At 35.9% G+C, this 25,142-nt stretch overlaps 1 protein-coding gene across 4 annotated transcripts in view; it reads right to left on the bottom strand.

Annotated features, from left to right (window-relative positions):
• Positions 1–25,142, bottom strand: part of LAMA2 (laminin subunit alpha 2) — a 599,838-nt gene that overhangs the window by 84,108 nt on the left and 490,588 nt on the right. For all 4 annotated transcript variants that reach the window (XM_087865477.1, XM_087865478.1, XM_045805578.2 and 1 more), the window contains one exon: positions 6,390–6,492. In XM_087865477.1, the coding sequence (XP_087721603.1) occupies positions 6,390–6,492 (103 nt within the window). The remainder of the gene's footprint in view (positions 1–6,389; positions 6,493–25,142) is intronic.

Genomic DNA, 25,142 nt, shown 5'->3' with positions numbered 1-25,142 from the left:
TGATGTGTAAGGAAGATTGCATTTGGCCCAGTTTGAACTGTAACATGACCAAAGAAACAGAATTATTAATAGTTCAAGAACACCCAACACAATTCTTTAGTTGTAAATTTTGGAGAACAAGAGAAGGATCCAATTTATAATTCATTGCGACATTTTATAGGATTTCATCTCATTCTTCAGCTCTCATACCCAGTAGCTGTAGTTAAGACATTCTCTTTATCTTCTCTCCAGATATCACATCCACCAAACCTCAAAGGCTACACACACATGCTTCTTCTGCTTTGATTCTCCCCTTCCCATCCTGTCCTCACACATTAGAACACAAAGGTCAATGGGTTTAGCAGAGACAGAGCTCATACAGTGAGAGAGACAGGAGCAGGGTGGTCAGGTCGACTGTGACCATTCCTAGCAATATCATTTCCCTTTGTTGCCTACCCACTGACCGTGGAGGATAGACATACCCAAAATGAAACTCACCAGAGTTGTAAGTCTCTACCACCCAGACTACACATTTACTCATTTACCATGTTCCTGATGCTGTGCTGAATATGAATTACAATTTAGTTAAATTAGAGCTGGTAACTTTGAACTATGTTATGTAATATCTCAAAGCTGTTATTTCTTTCATCATCGTCTTCTTGTACACAATTCTTGTCATTAAAAATGTAGTGCAGTGCAATGATATCATTGTAAGATTGAGAGATGAACGATGAGGTTCAAATGCTATTTCTTTCCCTTTTTATGTGTATAAAATGAAGATAGCACCTTCCTTCATATGACTGATACGAGAAATTAATCTGTGGATATATGAGAATATACTGGATTTACAACTGGCAGTAAATGGTAACAAAATAATTCACACTGGCTTGATGATTGCCCTGGTGTATTTACCAGTTTTCAATGATGTTGAAATACGTTTCAACTAAATGCTTTCATAATTACCCCTTCCTTCCTTACAATGAAGAACACCTCTCATAAGTCTCCATAGGTCTAAAAATTCCTGGTCACCAAACTATGGGACAATCTGAGAATACATGGCTTCAGAGGGGAAGTTTTCTTTCAAAGCAAAGCAAAGGGAGCATCGTTAAGAGATAAAATCTGAATGCTTATTATAGATTTTAATGAAATGTTCTCTTTGACTACTGAAACTCATCTAGGGGTGCCAGGAGGCTCAGTTGGTGAAGCGACTGCCTTCAGCTCAGGTCATGATCTCGGAGTCCTGGGATCGAGCCCCGTGTCAGGCTCCCTGCTCAGCAAGGAGTCTGCTTCTTCCTCTGCCTGCTGCTCCCCCTGCTTGTGCTCTCTCTCGTTATCTCTGTCTCTCTCTCTCAAACAAATAAATAAAATCTTAAAAAAAAAAAAAAGAAAAAGAAACTCATCTAGTTAAGTTCTTCAAATGCAATTCTTATTTTTTATTTAGGCACAAATACCTTGAGAGAATCTCTCATTCACAGGGTGAAATTCACAGACTGGCTCCTAATTTTGGAGAGGTCTGGTTAAATGGAATCTACTGCCAAACTGCCATCCGGATAATATTTTGCAACGAACTCCTTGATTACTATGACATTTGTCTTATTATGAACTATTACTTTGATGGACTTGTTATCACTTCTGATTTGCTTCTTTACCAAAAAAATGAAGGAATATCCTCTCTTTAGGATTTCTTTGTAAAAGAAGAATTTAATCCACATAACTTCCATTTGTTACAAATACGCTTCATGTTTTGTTGTCGAGGCATCTTCTGAACTAGAGAACAGGTTAATCTCTGCAACATTTATCTGTGTAGTTCTGAAGTAGAAAGTTTGAAATAGGCAAGGCATTGGCATGAAGTCATGTAAAATATCTTGATTGTGACCTTCTTGATGATGAGAGATTTCAGCTGCATTGGGGTATTTATCCATTTACTCATTTTTCAAGCATTTGTTAGGATCATGAATGTCACTGTGTCACCTCTGGACTATGGCAGAAGCATGGTGTTTTTGTCCAGCAGTGAGTAAGAGCATCAAGCTTTGGAGCCAGACTAATGTGGGCTAAAGAGTTGATCCCACTATACAAATGCAGTGTGTTCAAGATTGTTTGTGTTTCTTCAAATCAAATGATTTTGTTTTACATATGAGAGGTGGCCAAACTTACCAAGTTACATAATATATGACTATTTTACACAATTTTCAATTTTATCATATTACATTATATATTGTCATCTTTGGATATTTTAAGAACATAAGAGGTACAATCTCCCTTAAGTCACTTTACTACACCTTTTCACCCACCTATATAGTCCTTTGCCTACTTAATATTTCCAAATATTAAGATTTCCAAAGAGTCTATCCCCTGAGTCAACCCGATGACCCAGGGCAGGAACCTGGGCCCTTGCAGAAGCAAGGACAGCTGCATAAGGAAGGAAGCCAGGTGAAAGTGAGAACCATATTCCTGTCCCCAGCCTCTTGTCTATTGACTCGATGAGGGTACTATGCCCAGTTTTGCCACTTTTTTGTATTTCTAGCTCTCTTTCATGAATTTACTTCCATGCTTCCCTTTCTCCAGTTGCTGTCACAAGTTTGGGATGTGTCCTATCTCTGCCTCTTCTGCCCAGACACGTGCACTAAAGTGACCGTGCATGGAAATCTCTGAGATCACTCAATGGGCAGGTTTGCAGGGAGGCATGTTACTGAGAAACCTTGTCTTGTTCATCACAGGCACAGTGCTTGACAGGCCCTCAGTAACTGTCAGCTGCTGCGGAATGTGCTCTTCCTCCCACTAGAGAGAGGGTCACAGTGAGAAGTCTGAGGAGAGGACGGAAGGGGGGGGGTTGTCTGGTGGCAGCATCTCCAAAGACTTAAGATACCAGAATAGAGGCGAATTTTCTCTTCGGCGAGTGTAATGAGAAACCAAAATGGCCAGATGTTGAAACCCACTTATGGTGCCACTAGGACAAGTTCTGAAGCCCGACTGTGGGCCTGAGGGCTCATTGTGTTTTGGCCAGCAAGGTATTCTAAAAGAACTTGAATTTGAATACCTTTGCGTAAGACAAGTACTGTCTGGTCCAATAGTTCCTACCTTTCCACGTTTGCCACTACTTTGTCACTTTTCATTTTAACTCCTAAACCAACTCCAGCCTGCTTTTATTATCCTGATGTTCTTTATTCACGCTCCAAAGGAAGAAGTACAGCTCTGTAGGAGGAATCAGAATATCTATCGGAAAAGATTGTTTTGTTCTCCAGACTATGGTCAGCTAGGGGATCCACGCTTGATTTCATCCATTTAATCCAAAATTGTTTTTTGTCCATGCAACAGATTTTCTTTGTCTTTCACATGTGTATCTTCAGAAAGGCAGATTCTGCTAAATGTTAATATGTGAACTCCAAAGGAGTATATCTTTAATAATGAAAGAAGGCTTTGGACAAAATTTAACTCCCACCTCATATTTTGGCTTAACAGCATTGTATTCCTGTTTATTCTTTTTTTTTCCCTAATCTAAAATAACAACAGAATCTTACCAGGTTAGTCAATGAAACTGTATTACATTCGTGAAGGTAGAGCATTTCTGATACACTTGTCTGGACTGAATGCCTGAGTGTTTGGAGGATCATAGTATAGAAGAAAAGTATTGATTAATTTGACAAAAGATAATGTGCGGAATAATTTGGCCCTGTTTTTTGTGCTGGACTGTACCACGTGTCGTGCAACTCACTGAGTCATTATTTTTGCGTTTGGGAATTGAATCTCTTTATTTCACAAGAGTGTCATCTGATTTACAGAAACGTTACCTATTTATTCCTAAGTGATTGAATGATTTAACTTATTTGGGCAAAGACAAATATTAGGGATAAATTAAGAAGCAAATAATATTGAGAAGTTACTCTATATAAGGTATATAATTGTAAAATCTTAGTATTCTCAGGCTTCTAATATACCATCATCTGCTTCATTCCTCCCCTTGTACACATTCCATGAGAACTTCAACTGGCCAGTTGATTGACAAACTTTCTTGTCAATCTGCAAGGGAGCATTAATTCACCTGCTGGTATTATTTCATATTCTAACTCTCTCAATCATCAATTTGTCCCAAGTTCCATATCCATCAAGGAAATGATTTTTACCTCTGTAGACATTCAATCAGTGCAATGTAGACTGGTTTCAAATTTCAAATGCGTACAAGGGCAAATTGACTTTTAACAAATGTATATTCAAAAATTAAAAAGCAAAACAAATTGCTCCTGGCAAGTTCAGACTCCCTCAAGGCAAGGACAGCATAAAAATGGCAGGGAGCAGCACTAAGTCATTCGTGACTAAAGCATGAACTCACCAGATTGTACTAACTGAACCAAGTAACAAACTAGAAATATGGAGGGTAGACTGGCCTCACCATTTTTATTCCTTCTAACTCCAGGCACCAGAGAAAGGGAAATGACTAAATCTCTATTTTAATAGCTGCTGTCAAGAGTTTTGCTCTGTAGGGCCTATTTCAGCAGTTCCTGGTGGTAATATATGGCATATCCCTGATTAACAGCCATTTTATAACTTGTGTAATTGGCCACAAATCAGGGGAATGTCATAATGTAGCAAGAAAACATTCCCATCTCCGTCAGAGCCTTGGCTTGGATTTTTGGAGAAATTATTACTTGAGTAGTTTGTGGGTTTTCATTACTTTAAATAATGTACTACCTGAAGTACAAAAAAAGACATTTAAACTAATGAACATTTCGGTCTCCTAACCCTTTCCACCGCCTGTCTTCAGATTTCTTTTTTTCTTAGAGAAAAAAAAAATCTCTGGAAATGGAATTCTTTCTTCATTTTTATAACGACGATATTTTTGGGGAAATAGAGGTGAGGGCAGAGCAGCGAGTGAGGGGAGACAACTCAGGCATTCACCTCAGGTGGAAAATTTAAAGGGACACCAAAACACTCACTAATCAAAAATATTGTAATGCAGCATTTTAAAAAATTAAAATGGATTCAAAAAAGATCAATGATGAACAAAATATTAAACTTTTCAAATAAAATAAGATCTGACTCTGCACTCGCATGACCTAACCTCACTCACCTCACCTTAATCCTTCCGAGCTCTGGGCAAAGGCATTGCGTTGGAAGGAGTGGCCACAAAGTCATGGGATCAGCTCCACTTGCCCAAGAGGAAAACAGGTTTTGACTCTATAGCTACTCTTCATCTGAGAATAAGAGCAAGCTCCTGCACAAAATTACGTACACGGGTTTTTTTTTCACCCGTGACACACAGTCCAGAGCGTTTTACTATCAAAATGCCATCTACATGGATGACAGAAGTTGTAATTTCCTATCAGCCTCTATTACAGACCACAGCAATTTTAGTTAAAGCATGACAAATATAAAGGCTTATAAAACTTTTCTTTCTAAGGTTAGTAAAGGCCAATGTCATTCCATTCTTTTCAAAAATACACTGATTTCCTTATTTGAGCTAGTCCCTATGATATTATACACTAGAAAAACAAAGCTTAAAAGAAGACCACATCAAGAAGATGAAATCTAAGTACACGGCTATGGTTTGACAAGTCTGAGAAAGGTAGGCAGTGAGAAGGGGCATGTAGTTCAGATGGGGTGTAGATGTTCCTGGAGAAGATGACATCTGAGCTCGATCTTGAAGGTCTGGTAAAAGGTAATTATACAAAAAAGAACGAAAGATGGAGAGGCATTCCAAAGAGAAGGATTAACACTCTGAAATATGGAGGCTTGGAATAGTAGTATGTTTTGGAAGGGCCATGAATATTTCAGGAAGGTTGGGGAGATGGATGCAAGCCAGAAAATGGTAAGGAATGAGGCTGCAGAGAGAAACTGGAGATATTTGAATGAAATAATAAATATAATAGCTTACCTACAGAGCAGCTATATTGAGTAATACATATTTAATGCAAAACCCATTATGGATTGGAGTAGATATTTTATGCACTTTGATGATTGAATTAGGAAGAAAATACAAGAAATATGTATTTAAAAAGTGTGAATACTTTTCAGGAAATGTGACCACTAACAAATTGAAAATTTCATAAGGACATTTATACTACATCTGCCTAATTCATTCCTTTGTGTCATTGCTGAAGCCAAAACAAGTGGGGTTTGGTACTCTTAAAAACTTGTTATACTCTAATTTAAAAGTCACTGTACTTTAGATATAGGTGAAATGATGTTATATAAGTTAGGTCTAAAAATTATGAAATATTACCCAATGTAAAATGAGATGTGATGACAAAATGTCAGAAAACTGGTGAAAGAGTTTACTTGCATTAAATCCCAATAATAAAAACGATCATAAAAACCCTAGTGAAACAATTCCACTTTTCCAATAGTGTAATAAAATATCCCACCAAATAGAACTACACTTAGCCTGAAAATAATAACAAAGAGAGGTCACTAACCTTTAACGGCATTTGCTAACTTCTTGGCTTCATTAAGAATCCCAAAGCTTTTCTGAAGAGACTCTTTGGCATCTTCCCTTAGTAAACCCTGAGGACCTGTTGCCTGTGGAGGGAAAAAGAAGTGTCACATATCAAAACCCACAGAACTATGGAGTAGACATATCTGGTGGGAAGCCGGTACACAGAGTTTACTTTCAGAAAAGCATTCTGGGCTACAGACACAGAATTATAAATTATCAGCACATACTGGCGATTAAAGTCAGGAGACTGTTTATTGGGAGAGGAGAAGAAGAGCTAGAATAGAAACCTTAGGAATCTTAACATTTAAGGGGCAGGTACAGCAAGAGGCACTGGCAAGATAATTGAAATTACCTTGAAATTGAAATTCTAGAGGCCAAAGAGAAACCAGGAGAGCAGGACATTACGGAAGCCAAGAGATGCAGAAGTGGCTCAAAGTATGATGGTTGGCAGTGTTGCAAGGACATAACTGGTCAGTATTGAATGCTATAGAATGGTCGAGCAAATTAAGAACTCAATACCCCTACTGACTTTATCCCTAAGCACATTTTACTTGAGTTGTGTGATAAGTGGGGAAGTGGTTCTTGTCCCCTTCAAATGAGGAAGAACACTGCTCCTTTTAAAAACACGTCTCCAAGTACTGCAGCAAAACAAAATCTTCTAAATAACAATCTCCGAGCTACAATCATCTCCTAGCAAAGATGTATTTGTTGAGGCTTGGATTAAAAAAAGATGACACAAAGACAGCAGGATGATATGGGAAAGGGATCATTTAACTTAAAGTCTAGTGATACATTTTAATAGTGTTTGCTCCTTAGCAACCATCATGTAATACAGTTATACCAAGAGATAAATCAAATAGGATCTTATGTGTAAAGTTTAAATTGGAAAAGTATTTCAGGTGCAAGAAGAGCTAGAGAATGCTAAACTTACTGCTGAAGTTAGGAAGCTGAATTCAGGTTATCATAACATAGATATAACGTAGACATAATGTAGACACAACGTAGACATAACACTCCAAAAGATACCTGCAGTGCCTCTGTCACATTTTTTTTTTTTATCAGTCACATTATTTAAGCATTAAACTAGGGAAGATCATAGAACTCATGACTGTTGTGGTAACTTTTATTTTCAGGTGTTATACTAACATCTCCACTGTTCATGGAACAGATTGATTATATAATACCAAGATAACTACAAAAGGACATATTAGATACATCTACATAAATAAAAAGGGACAGTGTGCATATATAGCCTGCATTTGCAAAAAGAGCTATCTGATAACCCCAGAAAATTATTTTATGGAAAATGGACAGTTTCTTCAACTGAGAACACAGAAATTCTTAGTCCAACAGTTTCCCTTGGAAATTAGATACACTAACATCACATAATGTCATTTATCTCAAAAAAAAAAAAAAAGGAAAGAAAGAAAAGGGAAAGAACATCAGTATAAGTGGCGCAAATCCAGTGTACCTTACTCAAAAAAAAAAAAAAAAAAAAAAAGCCTTAGTTACCTACTCAGGTTCCACATCTGTTACAAATTTCCATGCCATTCTTACTCCCTTGGTTACAGGTTTTCTGGATCAAACAGATCAGAGGAAGGAAATTACAAAGAAAGAAGGATGAAGATTCTCTAAATAGACACATGAAAACAGCAGAAGTGATAGCTGACAATCTGACAATGAGGAAGAAGCTATCAAGTAGAGGAAAAAAATTTAAAGCTCAGGAGTCCAAATCAATTTGGATAGGGATAAAGTAGGTTTCAGTAGATGCCAATATCATGGTAGTAAAAAAACTGAAGTTGGTATTGATGATCCTGAGTCACCCTGATGATGGGTCAGAGTACTAGATGAAATCAGGCAAAGATGGGAAAGGAAGGAAGGACGGTATGAGGGAAGCTATGAGGGAGGGAGAGAAGAAGGGATGGAGAGAAGAAGGGAGGGAGGGAGGGAGGGAGGGAAGGAGGGAGGAAGGAAGTGCTTTCCCCGCAGCCTTGAAATGTGAATGTCTTTCTGCAAGAATATAATCTAGCAAGCATTTAACAACCAAAATTTTAAAGCTAATCTTGGATATGCAAAGTGAGTCATGGGGGGAAAGGAAGGGAGAGAAAGTTGATTTGCTGCAAGGAAGAAAATAATGAAATGAAGTGAGAGGAAAAGAGGGAGAAGGGTCAGACAACATGGAACGAGGCTTAAGTTTGAGCTGGAGAAATTGAGGGACTATGAACAGTGGTGACCAATATTCACTTTTTGTCTGCCTTTTTACACTTTTCAAGGGTTTAACTGAGGCATAAGTAAACTTCACATATTTAAAATTTACAATTTGATAAGTTTTGACATACAGGCACCAATGAAACAGTCATGACAATCAGGGCAAAGGAACTATCTATTTCTTTTTAATTTCTCCCTTCCACCCTTCCTTGACTTCCTTGCATCTCTACACAAACACAGCTCTTCTATCACTGTTAATTTGCATTTTATAAACTTGTATATAAATGGACTCATCTAGTTTGTTCTCTTTTTTGTATGGCTTCTTTCGCTCAGCATAATTATTTCAACCTCTGTCCACATTGTGTATCAATATGTGATCCTTTTTTAATTAGATGGATATGCCCCAGTCTATTCCTTCACCTCTTGATGGACATTTGGGTTATCTCCAGCACTGACTATTCTAAATTGAGTTGCTAGGTGCATTTGTGTATAAATCTTTATATAAACATATGCCTTCATTTTCTCCTGGAGTGAATACCTAGAAGTGGAGTGGTTAGATGATATAGTAGTATGTTTAAGTTTTTAAGAAACTACCAACTTGTTTTCCAAATTATTTGTGTTACTTTAAATTCCCAGCAGCAGCGTATGAGAATTATATTTGCCTACATCCTTGCTAGTACTTGATGTAGTTAGTATTTTTAAATTTAGACATGCTAATAGGTGTATCATTTTGGTTTTAATTTGCATTTTCCTTGTGACAAATAATCTTGAGCACCTTTCTTGTGCTTATTTTCCATCTGTTTAAGTCTTTTGCCCAATTTTTATTGGGTTCTTTGTTGTTACTGAATTTGGAAAGATATTTGTGCATAATTTGGATACAAATCCTTTACCAGACATGTAATTTGCAAATATATTCCTCTAGTTTGTAGCTTATCTTAATAAATGGTTAGATTTGATTTATAATGACTTTGTCAAGAATTTTCACATCTATGTTTGTGAGGGATATTGATCTATAATTTTTTTTTGGTAATGTCTTTGGTTCGTATTAGAGTGATACTGACCTCATAGGATGAGGTGGGACATACTTTCTTCTCATCAATTCTCTGAAGAATTGTTACTTCTTCCTTAAATGTTACATGGAATTCACAGGTGAAATCATCTGGGGCTAAATTTGTGTGTGGGGTGGGTGGGTGGGTGGGTGTGTGTGTGTACACAAAGGTTTTAAGTAGAAATTAAATTCTTTACTGGACATTCAAGTTATTGATTTGTGAGTTTTGGTAGTTGGTAATTTTCAAAGAATCTGTCCATTTCATTCAAATTGTTGAATTTCTGGCATAAAATCATTAATAATTTTGTCTCTTTTTAAAAATCCTTTATTGTCTGCAGAAGTTGTACTGATTTTACCTTTTTTATTCCTGATATTGGATACTCATTTTTTCTTATTAGTCTGATTATCGAGTTATTGATCTTCCATTGGAACTTGGCACCTTTATCCAGCAACATGACTGAGCCCCAACTGAAGTCCAGCTGCTGATAGACTTCCCTGCTGCTAATTTGCTATCTTCTTGCATTTATGAATGTCAGCTCTCTTTGCTCCCAAGCATTTTGTCTTTTCTGCTTTTCAGGAAGCTGATGATTTCTTCCTGGACTTTTAGTCAACCACTCCTTGCTCAGGTAAGGAAAGGCAAGGAGGCAGGAAATTTTCTTTAAAGATTTATTTATTATTTATTTGAGAAAGAGCTCGAGGGAGTACAAGTGGGGGGAGGGGCAGAGAGAGAAGGAGAGAATCCTCAAGCAGACTCCCTGTCAAGCGTGGAGCCTGACGTGGGACTCGATCCCAGGACCCTGACATCACGACCTGAGCTGAGATCAAGTCGGATGCTCAACCGACTGAGCCACACAGATGCCCCAAGGAGGCAGGAAATTTTGATGTGTGGAGAACAGAACAAGTATTTCAGTTGCAAAAAACCGTAGAGCTTATGAAGGGCAGTATGAAGAACTAAGGCTGTTAGGTAGGTTAGAGTCAATTTCTGGAAAGCTCGAAAGTCAGGCTAAAAACACTGGGCAATAAGCAACATGGAGCCATTGAAAGCTTCTGAGTAAGAGGGTATGGTCAGAGCCTTAGACCAGAAAGATGAACCGGGCAGGTGCGTGGGAGAAAAACGAGACACCGATCGGCTATTGTAACAGCATAAGCCAGAATAAAGAGAGTTGTAACCTCAGGCAAGGGCAGTGGAAATGAGAGGTTTGAGTTCAAGGGATGTGGAGGAATAGATAGGTTTTCATTGTTTCAAGAAGCACTCCAAAATATTAAAGTAAAGGGCTGATGGCATACAACTGTCAGTCATAAACAGTGTATAGGATAGGATAACAGAATGAAAACTACTAACATGTTATGGATGAACAGAACTGTTTCAACTCATTGGAATCTGGAGAGTTCCTTTTCCAACATTGCTTAGTAAGTCACCGAAGCACATCAACAATATCAGGACAGGTGATGAAGCAGCATTTTCCAAGCTAATTATACTTCATACATATTCATAAGTGTTGCATCTGAGTTTCTGAGCTGTGTCTACGGCATATGTGAAATATAAATGAGGTTCTTAGAGTTGCAAGATATGTTGTTTCTTGCTTTTTAGCAACTATTTTTATAAATAAGTATATATGCATATATATAAATTATATAAAAATGTTCATGAAAATATATCATACACAATAAAATATATGTAGGCTGCTGTATGTTTTTATTATTTAATAATTATTTATAGAAAGTATGAGAGAGATATTTAAGACATTATTAGAGAAGAAAAAATACAGAAAAAAGTGAAATGATAAAGTCTGCAAAGATTTTACAGAGGGCTTGACATTTAATTGGCTTTTAATACATGTCAGTGTTCTCCTTCCTACTATTTGTTAAATATTCATAGTAACTCTTGTTACATGTCATTCATTAGTAGATGAAGGAATTGACTGATTTACCCAACAAAAGTTTTTAGCTGTCTCAAGTTCCAAAGTAAGGTCTGATTATACAGAGATGGAGAAAGTCTGCCTTTCCTACAGAAACTATAGTGGAGAACAAAACAATCCCTTATAAAGAAAATGATCGCTATGATAATCGAGCATAGAAATATGGCCATGTTTTGTTGTCAGAGGAAGCTCTAGTAGGAGAAAAGGTGAATATGAGACCTGAAGTTAAGCTTCTCAGGATGGCGTATACCTGTCTCCCAGTGATTTATTATTTAAGAAAGCAAATTTAAAAGCTATTGCTTATATTACCTTCTATATTATACTTTTATTACTTTTCTAAATGGTCCTCAAAATAACTACTTTATTAGAGACAGAATTTCTGAATTCACTGAAAAAGTTGTCTCTAAGGACAGATGTAGAATATTTCTTTTTGCTTTTGTTTTTTGTTAGAGAAGTAATTGAAAATTCATCACCATGGTTTATGACTTATTCCATTGCTCCCTCTTTATGAAATAATTTATTTTAGAAGTCTTGCATATCTCTAAAGGAGATAATGTGCAAAGATATTACATAACAAATGATTTTAAGTTTAAAAATTTTTTAAAGAAAGAAAATGGTTCAGAGTGTGCAAGGATACATGTAAGGGCTGGTGATTAGTTATAATGTGTTTGTATGAAGTATTTATCAGAAGAAATTTATACTCAGGTATGTTAGACTGTTGTTAAAAATCAGGGAGAAATTTCTTACTATAGTAAAATAAATTCTGAGAAGAAATAGTGGAATCTAATCCTATCTACATTGTAAAAGATATAATTTTTGAGAATATTGAAAAAATGTGCCTGTGATGTTAATTAGATACAATTATATATTAAGCTACAAACCAGTTATGTAACAATTACTCATTTGCAAAAAAGCTATTCGCATAGGAAAAGGTATGTGCAGATAAACAACAGTATAAAAGTGATCCTTTGTGTTTGGTGGGCTTATGCACATTGTCTATTTTCTCCCTTTGCTTGTATTTTCTACTTTTCTATAACAGATAAGAACTGCTTTTGTAACAATTAAAAAAGATCGTAATCTTAAGATAAGGAAATCACTATTCATTAATTTTAAAGATGTTTTCATACAACCTATATTTTTAAAATCCTACAAGATATTAAAATGAAATAGTAAACAAAAAGTGAGGAACAAACAACCCCGCTGTTGAAAGGCTGTCGATCCTTGCCTTGCATACTATGCCCTAAGATGGGAGGGAGATTCGATGAATCTCTGCGGAAGACTGGAAGCCAATGAGCATACAGAGGAGACTTGGATGAAATAGGAATCCTCAAAACTGCAAGTTTAGAATTTGTGACTGGGAGGTTTCAGCTTGATGAGAGCACTGAAAAGGACAATCAAGAGAGAATTTAAAAATATATGACTAAGTGAGACTAGATTTTCACCAATGATAGCATGGCAGCCACTGCCCCAGCATCTACGGGTGCACTAGCTTACTGCAATGAGGCAGGAACTGAACAAGCTGATGGGGGCAGCATAAGCAGACATTACAAGAAATCTTGATTTGGAGTCAAGGCAAGGGAGAAGCATCTATGGAGTTGGAGAACATTCTCAGAGGACCTAATATTTTTTTTCCAGTTAATGTCCAAAAGTCCAATGCAGCATGGTCATTTCACCTCTTGCTTATTGCATTTCTGGGTGGAAATCCTAAACAGTGAGTCTGAGAGCACAACTGCCTTGAATGAAATTAATTCTCACTTATGTTGCATTATAGCATCACCCCAAAGAGTTGCCATGTTTCAGGTTGATGATACAAACCCTTTGGTTTTTATTTAACATTTTATGCCCTGAATTTTTAAATATGTCTAATGCTGTGTCATAAAACAGAAGTTTGTTTTTTTGTTTCTAATATGTTTTTTAAAAATATTGACTCCAACGAGCTTATCATATACAGGGAAAATCACTAAAATCAGGGTGGCTTAATGAACACTATTTTTACATACAGATTCAATATTTTTCTAGGTACTTAGATTCTCACTGACTTTTTCATATTTGCTATTGTGTGAATCACTCAGTTGTTACATAAGTTGCTGAACTGTTAATGGAGAAAAAATGATCACCAATCTTATCGGCAGATTTAATTGTCATATCAATTATGGGTTTACGCTATTTTCCCATTAATACTACATGGGTATAAAATTTAAATTCCAATGACTGTAGATATATATTTTTAAAGATTTTATTTATTTATTTGACAGAGAGAGAGAACCAGAGAGCACAAGCGGGGTGAATGGCAGAGGGAGAGAGAGAAGCAGACTCCTCACTAAGCAGAGAACCCATGCAGGGCTCAATCCCAGGACTCTGAGATCGTCACCTGAGTCAAAGGCAGAAGTTTAACCGACGGAGCCACCCAGGTGCCCCCAATGATTCTAGGTATTAATAAAAAGTCAAAATGACTGTGTGAATGACTTCTAAGTAGTGGTTGACAGAATAAAATACAAGGTATATGTGATATAAACTGCACAACTTGACTAACACCATATTTTATTGAGTTTTTGAATGCAATAAGTACTCTGCTAATATTTGCACAGTCCTTTATGTAAGAAATAAAAACTCAAAAATGACCTTGCAAGTATTCTTTATGTATTCTGGCTCACCCAATTATATAAAGCAAATATTAAATAAGACAGACTGAAGAGAAGATATGACCATATTTCTAAACAAACACTCATTAGAAATGCCTTAATGTTTAATCATACTATTGCAAGATTCACAGTGTTTACCCTTATGATTTATACACCAATAGCAATGATGTCAAAGAATCTTGCTACTATAAGGACTCAAAAACTAATAAATAAGAAGAAATTATTAGGAATAATATTCATAATATTAAAGGACAGAATAATAGTAGGAAAGAGAGGAAAACTTATAACAAAGGAAGAGAATAAGTAAAAGTTGGAATGTATTATTTTTATTAGCATAAATAATGAAAACATATATGATTATTGCTGGTTTGAGGACAGACTAGAATTCTAATTATCTCTGATTACCCTGTGTGTTGTATTTTGTAATGCTATTTACACATTAAGTACATTAAATATGTGGTCACAATTTTTAAAAATTTAAAGAGAAAATTTTAAATGTGGACATGCTTAATACTTCATACTTTGCAATAAGTAGCTCATGAACACCTCTTATAAGTACCATAACTAGGCCAATGAAGAGTAAGAAATGATCTTATATAGTTGGGAGATTGAATATTAAATCAGATAAAAGGATTTGGGCTCTACAGACTCTATTTACCATAAGAATCAAGTCAAGGGAGGGATCAGAATAGATCCTACAATGCACTCAATTTGAAGGCAGATCTTCTAATTTCCAAATTTTGTCCTGCTATCTTCTTTCCCCAACTTGATTTAGAAATTCTAGCACATCACTAGAACCTATTTCCGATCCATTAAAAAAAAAACCTCACATGACATCTACATTCAAATAGATATTCGGACATTACCTCAAACTAAATAGGGAAAGGAAGTAATTTTATTTTTCCTTTGAAATCATCTTCTCTCATCAACTTTCCTATGTCTCGTGACAATACAAATATCTTGTCAATTCTGAAAATCTGATGCATCCTGGCCATTCCAGATTTCTGACATTCGTGTTTGGAGATGGGAGGTGGCAATCTACATTTAGTGATCAGCTACTGTGTATCACGGGTTACCTACATGAAAATCATGGAATCCTGGGTGAGAAATAGTGAAAGAGCAACATACTCTGGGGGCCAGTTGTGGTGATCCACATTTCTGTCCACTAGGGGGTCTATTAACAGCTTACATTTTAATTCTGGGAACATTATTTTCTGGAAAAAGCTAGTAGGAAGAAAACAGCACAGTCACCAAGCAGTGAAAGAGCATGGGAGCCCGCTGTGCACAATGGAGGTTGGCAAGCAGAGAAACTCAGCAGCTTCCAAAGCCCAGGGATCTTGGGGCTGTGTGGTCGATATGTGACCTAAACGTTGGCACAGAGCGGCATTGCAACCGGCCAGCTTCCTGCTCACTGCACGGTGTGCTCTGGTGTACCTCACCCAGTGTGGATGCCTTTTTCTGACTCCTCCAACCACTGCATGGGTTAGTGGAGACCCTCAACCATACCCTCCCCACGAGGAAATAAAATATAGGAAGAGAGCAAAAGACTCCTCTGAAATATGGATTACTTAAAATCTGAATTTCACCAAATTCTACCCCTGAAACTAAAACTACACTATATGTGAACTAAGTTGAATTTAAATAAAATTTTGAAAAAAAAAATTAAAAATCTGAATTTTGAGCAAAAAACACTGCTTTCAGAAAACAGTACCAAGAGACTAAATAAAATGGAGTTAAGTGTGCCAGGGAGATGGTGGGAATTAAAACTATGATGGTATAAAGAAAAGGAGGTAAGAGAAAGTATATGACTTCAGCAGAGGAATCTTCACTTTAGCAGGACAGACACGTCTCTCTCACCACATCAACATGGGTAGGTAGACGCTTAATCCCCCTCAGTCCACGCAGTCACTGGACCCTCACCTTGCTCAGGAGGGGATAAGCCAGGAGGGAGGCGCACAAGCTCTGAAGGCGACCAGGCTCAGAAACCACAAGTGAGGTAGAGCATGAGAGTCAGTCATGAGACTAAAAATAGATAATGCCCTGCAAATCTTTACAAAACAGAGTGCTCTTTACCCCTTCACGGGTGCACAGAACGATGCAACCAGACACCAAGGGCCCCCAGGCTTTACCCCACTGAAAACAATCAGAGACAGTCTTTTAAGGAAGTGCTTCCAATTAAGCTTCTGGTTATAGACAAAATATAAATGTTACTGATATGACAATATGGAAGTTAAAGGGTAGAAGTTGGGAGGAGAAAGGAAGAAAGGGAACTGAAGGCAGGGTGAGGGCACAAAGGTCTGCATTTACAGAGTGGGGAGTCCATCATAGTCAGGAATAGGAAATAAAGCTCTGAGCCCCTTCCCCTAAGTTTAAAAAGAAAACAGTTCAGGATCTAAACACGGTAACGTACCTACACTGGGAAATGCAGGAGAGGGAAATGTGATGTGATAGCATCTAAATGAACTTCATGTCATGTATCACACCGCAGTAATTAAATAGATAATCCCCTAAAGTAATGAATCACATGACAGCAATGGTAATGATATTATCAAGAGAGACAGGAGAAGAAACAGTTGGAAGATTTAGCAATGATTGTCCTGGGGGTGTGAGTGTAGAGGTGAGAAAAGTTAGGCCAGGGGATTGTTGCTTGAAATTTCCTGCTTCTCTTTTCAATTTAAAAGGAAATAAAATATGCACGCATCATGAATTTTAAAAGAATGAAACGTAGGGCTTCTTGTAGGTGTGTGGATGAGGGTTGCTCTTTCATTTCCGGAAGCCTTTAAGAACGACTTTCTTAATATTTTTCAGGGCAGATCTTCCTGCAGAACTGATTTTCAATTTCCTTTTACTTTCATTTTAGTTAAAACACTTAACTAGGAAATAATTTAAGTATACTGATAAGAACAGAAATATAGATACCTGTATCCCCATCATCCATATTTGACTAATATTAACTTTTTACTGTATTTGTCTAGATCTTTAAAAACACATACGTGGATTTAGTTTGATAATATTTAAAGTTTTACATCTCTATGATTGACCTACAGTTTTCCTTTTTGATCCTGTTTCGGACAGCGTTCTGCCATCAAGATTATACCAGACTCATAAAATAAGCCAGGGAATATTTCGTTGCTTTTCTATTCTTTAAAAAGTTTTGGATATTGAGTCCTTGAAATTTTAGTAGACATTATTATTTTGTCATGGGTAGATTATTAACAACGGACTCAAATCATTTAATGACTAGTCTTCTACAAGTTTACTCTTTCTGAGTACATTTAGATTTATCGTCCACTTCACCAAACACTCATATTTAATTGAAAAAAGTTGCTCATGTACTCGAGTATATTCATATGTATTATATCTATATTATCTCTATAGTTATGTCCCCCTCTCCATTCCTCATCCTGTCCATATACGTAAGTAATGTGTAAGCACTGCTTACTTAGTCTTGTTTTGCCTGTTTAAGAATCAGCTTCCTAATATTTTCCCTAGGTCGTTAATTTCTGCTTTAGTTTTATTCCTTTCTTTATATATTATTCCGAACTTCTTGAGCAGAAACTCTAGATAATTGGGTTCAATACTCACCCTTTCCTAATAACTGCTTTTCAAACTTCACTTGCCTTTTTAGTGCCACTGGATGTGATGTGTAGTTTTATTTCCATTTTGTTATGTATTTTGTGATTCCATTTTGTATTTGTGATTTCAAACTATATTTTTCTTTGACCCATGAATTACTTTGAAGTGTGATTTTTATTTAAAACATTTTTGAGGAATGATCTTTATACATAATTTTTTAATTTTATTGCACTGTGATCAAAGAATACAGTCTAGGTACTGTTGGAGCGTTGAGATTTCCTTAACACTTGCTTTGTAATCTGGTTCATGGTTCTCTCTTTTTTTTTTCCTTAAGTTTCATAGTGCTTTATCCAATGGGGCATATAGAATTAATTATCTAATTGATCTAGAATTCTAGAAGACCACTAGAGTAAGCTTGTTTATTGTACTTTTCAAATCTGCATCCTTATATCTCTTTGCTTGCTACCTATCAATTTTTAAGAGAGAAATGACAAAATCTCCCTTTATTATTATAGATATGTTAATTTTCCTCATTTGACATTTGCCTTCATTCTTAGACTTTATATTATGACTTTGTGGGTTCAAAATTTTTTAATCTTCCTGATAACTTGATTTTATCTCTCGTAACTCTTTTTTTAAAAAATATAAAGTCTATATTATTAATATTATTATACCAGCTTTCTTCTGGTTAGTGTGACCTTGGTGTATCTCTTTGCACCCCTTCTTTTTCAGTCCTCTGCACCCTTAGAGTTAGTGGTATTTTGTGTACACCATATACTGATGGCTGCATTTGTTCAACATTCTTAAACCAATATAAATATTATTGTCATTAAACTTGTCATTTTAATCTGTTTGCATTTATTATAAAGACAACTTGAAAGTGAGCTAGTTAATGCTCATCAAGAATTCAATGTGCCTCTTTTTCCCAGCCGCTCTTACAGTTAGATTAGGTGTGTGACTATTCCTGATCAACAGACCAGGTATGGTCCAGGCCAAGGCAGGGAAGAGCAAGCATGTCTCTTTTGTCTTTCTCTTTCCCTGCCAGGACAACCTTGGAGTCTCCGTGGTATGGTGTAGCTCTGAGATGGAGTAGGGTTGCCTGACACACATTGGGTAGGATATATTACAGAAATTTGGATTGTGGTAAGCAACTGATTTTTCAGGGCTTATTTCTTGAGGCAGCTAGTCATAATTACTCTGCTGTATTTAGATTTAATTCTATCATATTTTGTGTTTTATATATACCATTTTTTTTTGCTTCTATTTTTGGCCTTTTATAGAACTGATTGAAAATTACACTCCATGTTTTTTTCTCTTATTTGGAAAGTACAGCTGTTTGTTCTGGTTAAATTTATGTGTCAATTTGGCTAGGCTATGGTATCCAGGTTTTGGTCAAGCAAGTCTATACCTTGCTGTGAAAGTAGCTCTTAGATCTAATTACCAAGTAATTAGACTTCAAGTAAGGCAGACTAGTCTCCATCATGTAGGTGAATCTCATCTAATCAGTTGATAGCCTTAAAAGAAACGACTGAGATCCTCCCAAAAGAGGCAGAAGGAATTCTGCCTCCAGACTGTCTCTGAACTTGATACATCAATTCTTCACTAGTTCTCCATCCTGCTGGCTTGTCCTACAGAATTTAGACTTGACAGCCCCCATAGTGGTGTGACTCAATTCCTTAAAACAAATTTTAAAAAATCTCTGCATACCTACATACATATATCCTATTGGTTGTTTCTCTGGAGAACTCTGATTAATATCACTATTTTTCTTCTTCTATAATTATCCTCAATGTTTAATACATACACTTAACAAAGTTCAAATCTAACCAGTTTTTTTACTCTTGTCCCAAAATTTTAAGGACTTTAAAAACTTCGAACTCTGACCATCTGCCCATTTTCATGTTGTTCCCTTGTTCTTTTGGCTCTACTTTTTAAAGCAATTACATACCTTTAGTAATTATCTTCATTATGGTTTTCACCATACTTACTTAAATTGTATACATTTACTATTTTTCTGTCACTTTGTCTCTTTAATCCCCAATTTCCTTGATTTTGTTGACATTCCTTTTGAAGGGAATTTTATAGTCGCTCAGTGAGAGTCTGGGATTGGTAAACTCTCAGTTTTTCTCTGAAGATGCCATTATTTTGTCCTCCCCTCTGAATGAGGTATAACAGGATATAGAATTCTGAGCTGACCAGCATATTATATCATATAATTATATAATATATCATGAAGATGTTAGTGCATTGTCTTTCGACTTCTATTGCGACTTCAATGGGAACTATGCTAACAGGCGAATCTTATTCCTTTGTAGATAATCTGTATTTTCTCTCTAGATTATTTTAAGATTTGTTTTCTTTTTCTTTTTGGTTTCTGTAAGTTTAACAGTGATTTTTCAGGTGTGGACTTATTTTTATTTATCGTGATGGTTTTCCTTAATTTGTAGAATCATATCTTTCACCAATACTTGAAAAATTTCAGTAGCTCTTTGACCATTCCTGCTCCCCATTTTCACTCTTTCAACTTCTGGAACTCCTCATAGACTTACATTTTTTACACTCTGCATCCTTTGCCTCCTAAACTCCTTTTATATTTTACCATATTTGTTGCATTCTGGACAATGTTTTCAACTCTTTCTAACTCATTCTTTTATCTGTTACTAATATGCTGTTTGGCCCTCCCATTCATTTTTAATTTTAACTACTATCTATTTCATTTTTTAGACATTTTATTTGCTTCTTTTACAAATTTCTGTAGTCTTTAGTTCCTCTAGCATCACTTTTTTCTATTCATTCTTTTAACGTTTTAATAATTGAAACAATTTAATATTCTCTTTCAGATTTTTCAGTAATCTCAGGATCATGTTAAGTACTTTGCCTGCCTATCCTCAGTCCTACTTGATTATTTATAGTGCATCTAAACAGAGTAGTTTCTGTATCTTCCTAGATGCTCTAGAGGTTTCAACAGCCAAGACTAGTACCCCTGCCATTAATTTCTCAGCTTAAAAAGTCTTGTACCATATGAATGGTATAAATTGACTTCAATCCATAGGCTTGTGATTTTAGCATCTTATGAAAGACATTTTTCACAACTGGGGGCATGAAAAGAAACTAGACTTCCAGAAATGTTCCTGGGCTAGAAGGCATGACTGCTCATTAACGAAGACAGTTGTTCCAGAGTCTCATGTTTTTGCATACCTTCACTTAGAGACTTCTCTTGTGGGTTCAGGTGATGTCTGTGATGTCATCTCGCCCTGCCTGGTCTTTAAAATCCCAACCCCTAGATATTATGATGCATATTTATGTTCCAAATTCATTGAACCACCAAGATGCCTGCTCTAGAGTGTGCCATTCTGTTTTAACCTCTCTCTGTATTTTTAGATTTTCCTCTGTTTTTTCTTTCTAAAATGAAGTTTGCATTAAATTTGGGGAGTTATAATTTATTTAGCATTTCTATGAATTTCTAACATCAGGATGGATCTGAATTAATTCAGGCTGCATGTTGTCAGAAATCTCTGGCTTTCCTTTCTAGCGTCCTTGCTTCCTATCAGGGTTTTTCTCCCCACTATCTGCCAAGAGTAAATTTACAAAAATCTAGTTTATTCCTTAGATTCTTGACCCTGAAGCAAGAGAAAACTCCTTTTGAGATTTCTATGGATTTCTACTCTCCTCATGTTAAAGGAATAAACACTAGAAAATCATTTACAACAGTTCATGTATTTATTAGAATCAAGGCTTTAAACTTACTTTTTAGGTATATTCCCTCCTATAAAATATATATATTTTAGACTTCCCTCTCATCTCTCTAGTTTATCTAAAGCCTACATCTTGCTTATAGAGCACTGTTCTTTACTACCTCAATCTTGTTTCTATGAAAAAAAATGTCACAAATTGCTTTCATCTTCTTTTGTATTTTATATTATTTTTTTTTCTAGAAATGTCTGGAAAAGACCGTGGTAAAGAGTTTTAGAATTATGGCTCCCTCAAATGATGGGTAATTGCAGCAAGTAACAGAACTTAAATTTGGAGACTAAAGAGAAAGAACACAGTGTACTGGAGTTGAAGTCCAGTATAAATTCTATTTCTAACGCTCATTCTAGTGAAGATCAGACTGAACACTGACACTAATTGAGAAGTGAGAGCCTGGGCTATGGGATATTAATGAATATTGTTGGGGTGGGGTGTGAGAGAGAGAGAGAAGAGAGAGAGAGAGGAGAGAGGGAAAGGGAGAGACAGAAAAAGGAGAGAGAGAGAGAGGAGAGAGAGAGAGGAGAAAGTGTGTGTGTGTGGGGGGGTGTTTGAGACAATGACTCCAGGGTGAACAAAATACTGAAGCGAGAAAACCTCCCATTGCCAGGGCAGTGAAAAGAGTGATTTTTTTTTTTTTTTAAGTGCAAGATACCAAGGGAAGGTGATGACAGCCTAATTTCCTACATGGAAGTATGTACAACATAGCACATTCCTCTGACTTAGAGAAAGGGAGGAAGGGAAGGAAGGAAGATGACATTGCAGAATAGGTGAGACTGTATGATTATTATCATGTGATGATTCTTCATGATCTTAGAGAACTAGAATTACGGAATGCACTCTACAGAACACTTCCTTTCATTGTTGTTGCTCTTTGTTATTGGAAGGCACCATATTCAAGTGCACAGCATCTAAGACCTTTCCAGCGGTCGGGGGCCTTATATCCCAGGGCCACTGAAGCCTATTGCCTCTGGTGGTGATTCCAAGCACCCAGCAGCATACAAAATATTTGTCCACGTACTTCTAAAACCTGATTTGGCTGATAATATAGGTTTTAAGTTCACCTATCTGGAATTTTTATTTGAAGTTTTAATTTTCTGTTGTTTTATCATCAGAGGACTTTTTACAGCCCCAAAGCAATTAAGATTAGAACAAAATAACTGCATCTTCATATTCTCTTTTCTAAAGTGACACATTTCCCTTCTCCTTTCCTTGCATCCACCAATGAGAGGTACTAAATGAGAGGTTATCTTGGAGATTGCGTGTTGGAAAACAAGTGCTTTATAGTATTTATCCCACCTCACACTAACAGAAAAATAGTATTTGTTTCTTCATAATGTCTACATTTCCAAAATACTTTATTTCTATATTTAAATAAATGGTGTATGCAAGACACACAGCTTTACTCTTTACATAGGATTGCTCCACTACAATCTTCAATTACGTAAAACCTCCACCTGTTTATTATTTCGTTAAATGATCAACTTTCTCTCACTCATATTTTCCTTTCAATGACCTTCTTGATTATGTGTGTGTTTATAGATAGGTATACTTAAGTAGATTTTTTAAAAGTGAAGTTGTTTCAAAAATGCTGTCAATTATGCTCTGAGGTTATTTCTACCATTCATTTGTTTCTGTCCTTACGGTATTTTCAATGCTTCTTTTCCTTCTCACATTATTTCACATCCGTTTTCTTCACAGTAGTAATTGATTGTTTTATTGCTTGTCTAACACGTCTTTCCTCACCTCATACAAATTCCTGCTTTGTTTCTTTGTCCTTTCTGATTCACTGAAAACATTTTTCCTTCTTTTTAGGAAGAGACTCAAGTGAGTGAAGAACTCTTCTGTACTTTTATCCTTGAATTCTTTCATACATAAATAATAAACTTAATCTCACTCTTCCGTGTTTATCGAACAATAATACCAAATCTTACATATATGGAATGCTTAGTCCCAGCTACGTAATTGCTCAACTTAATGATTGGTGAATATATTTATTTTCTAGTAAAACAGAACTATATTATCATGACATTAAAATTAAAACTTTACTCTGTTCATGAAACAAAGTTTCTGTTCAGTCCAATAAACTTTCTGGGACAAATCAGTCTTCTTTGAGTTTGCAGATAGCCATTTAATCAATAAGTGGTTCTCTTTAGCATTTATTTTGTACTTTTTGAGACATTTAATTATTTTTTATGTGGGATATGGAAAAAGAGAAGGAACGATGATAACAAGAGGACATGTTGCAATGCATTACAGCTCATCCTAGCCCTGTTTGAGGCTGGCTAGATTGCCACGTACAAGCATCAGTGTTAAGGAAAGAGAACATTTTGTGCCTGCATAAAGATGACAGTTTTCTATATATAAAGTGATAATATTAAATTTGGGTGAGATTAAATAGCTCTTTAATAAAAAAACGTTAGAAGTTTATGAAGAGGAAGCAATGGCAATAGTGAGATTTTGATTGGTATAAATGATTATAGACTTGAAAGATATTAATTAGAATGATATTCATTCATTCCCTTCTGAGTGCCTACCATTTGCCAGACACAGTGCTAGATGCTAAAAATGGTCCTACAATAAAGCTTGGGTCAGATGAAAATGGTGAACTTGGAAATCTGTGTCTTTAAAATAGAAGATTATGAGAAGATAAATTGTTTAGATTTGAAATATAAGTTCATTTTGAAAAGATAACCAGGCATAGGGAAGTTTCTGCAATAACTGTAACACAATTTTGAATAAGAAATAAACAGAACATATGGTATTAAAGCTTATCCCAAAGGAACCCAAACAGTACTTGCTGATGGAATATGATGTTTTCACTATGACCATGAAATAAACCTTCTAAGAGTGTGGTAAATATATTTATTATCCCTAATATCCAAAAAAACCTTTGTGTCCAATACCAAAGCCAAGAATATATTGATCCGTTTAACACTAATTATTCATGTATATTTCATTCACAAAAATCCAATCAAGTTTTTTTTTCCCCTGAAATTCTGATGCGAAGACCAAAGGAGTTCAGAACATTTAGTTTAGAACATTTTAACTCACTATGTGCTTCCTAGGAACTATTTTTTTCACTTAAAATAGTATTATGAAGGTGTATCATGTAACTTATTTACGAAATGTTGCTCTAAATGTACAGAATGAAGAATTGTCAGTATTGAAGCTACTCAGATAATGTGCTATACTTGGAGCCCCCAAATTCTAAAATATTATTTCCAAATGTATTTCTGAACAATGACAGCAGCCAAAGGTTCCTTTGAAGGTACAGGTTTCAATTGATAAAAATAGTATAAATCGTTCAGAAGCATATAATCTCATGTGTTTTGTAAAATGTATACTTTCTAGTCAAGCTTCACATAAAACCAGTTTGTGGGTGAGTATAAGTAGTGGTGTTAATTTTCAGGGCACTTTTTTATTGATGATATTTGGATCAAGAGCAATAAATTTCCCTGTCCAGAGTCTTAGGTTTGACTGTTTTCCTTCTGTGAGTTGGTGGCACAAAACTGCTTGGCATCTGCAATAATTTCAAGACCCTTATCAGTAGTGGGAAGTAGTGAGAGACTGAGAAAAGAGTTCTATTATTA

The sequence above is a fragment of the Ursus americanus genome, chromosome 11 (genome assembly GCF_024610735.1).
Source record: "Ursus americanus isolate L20-20 chromosome 11, mUrsAme1.1.p, whole genome shotgun sequence".
NCBI lineage: Eukaryota > Metazoa > Chordata > Mammalia > Carnivora > Ursidae > Ursus > Ursus americanus.
The sequence above is the reverse complement of the archived record's forward strand: the minus strand, read 5'-3'. Positions and strand labels throughout refer to the sequence as shown.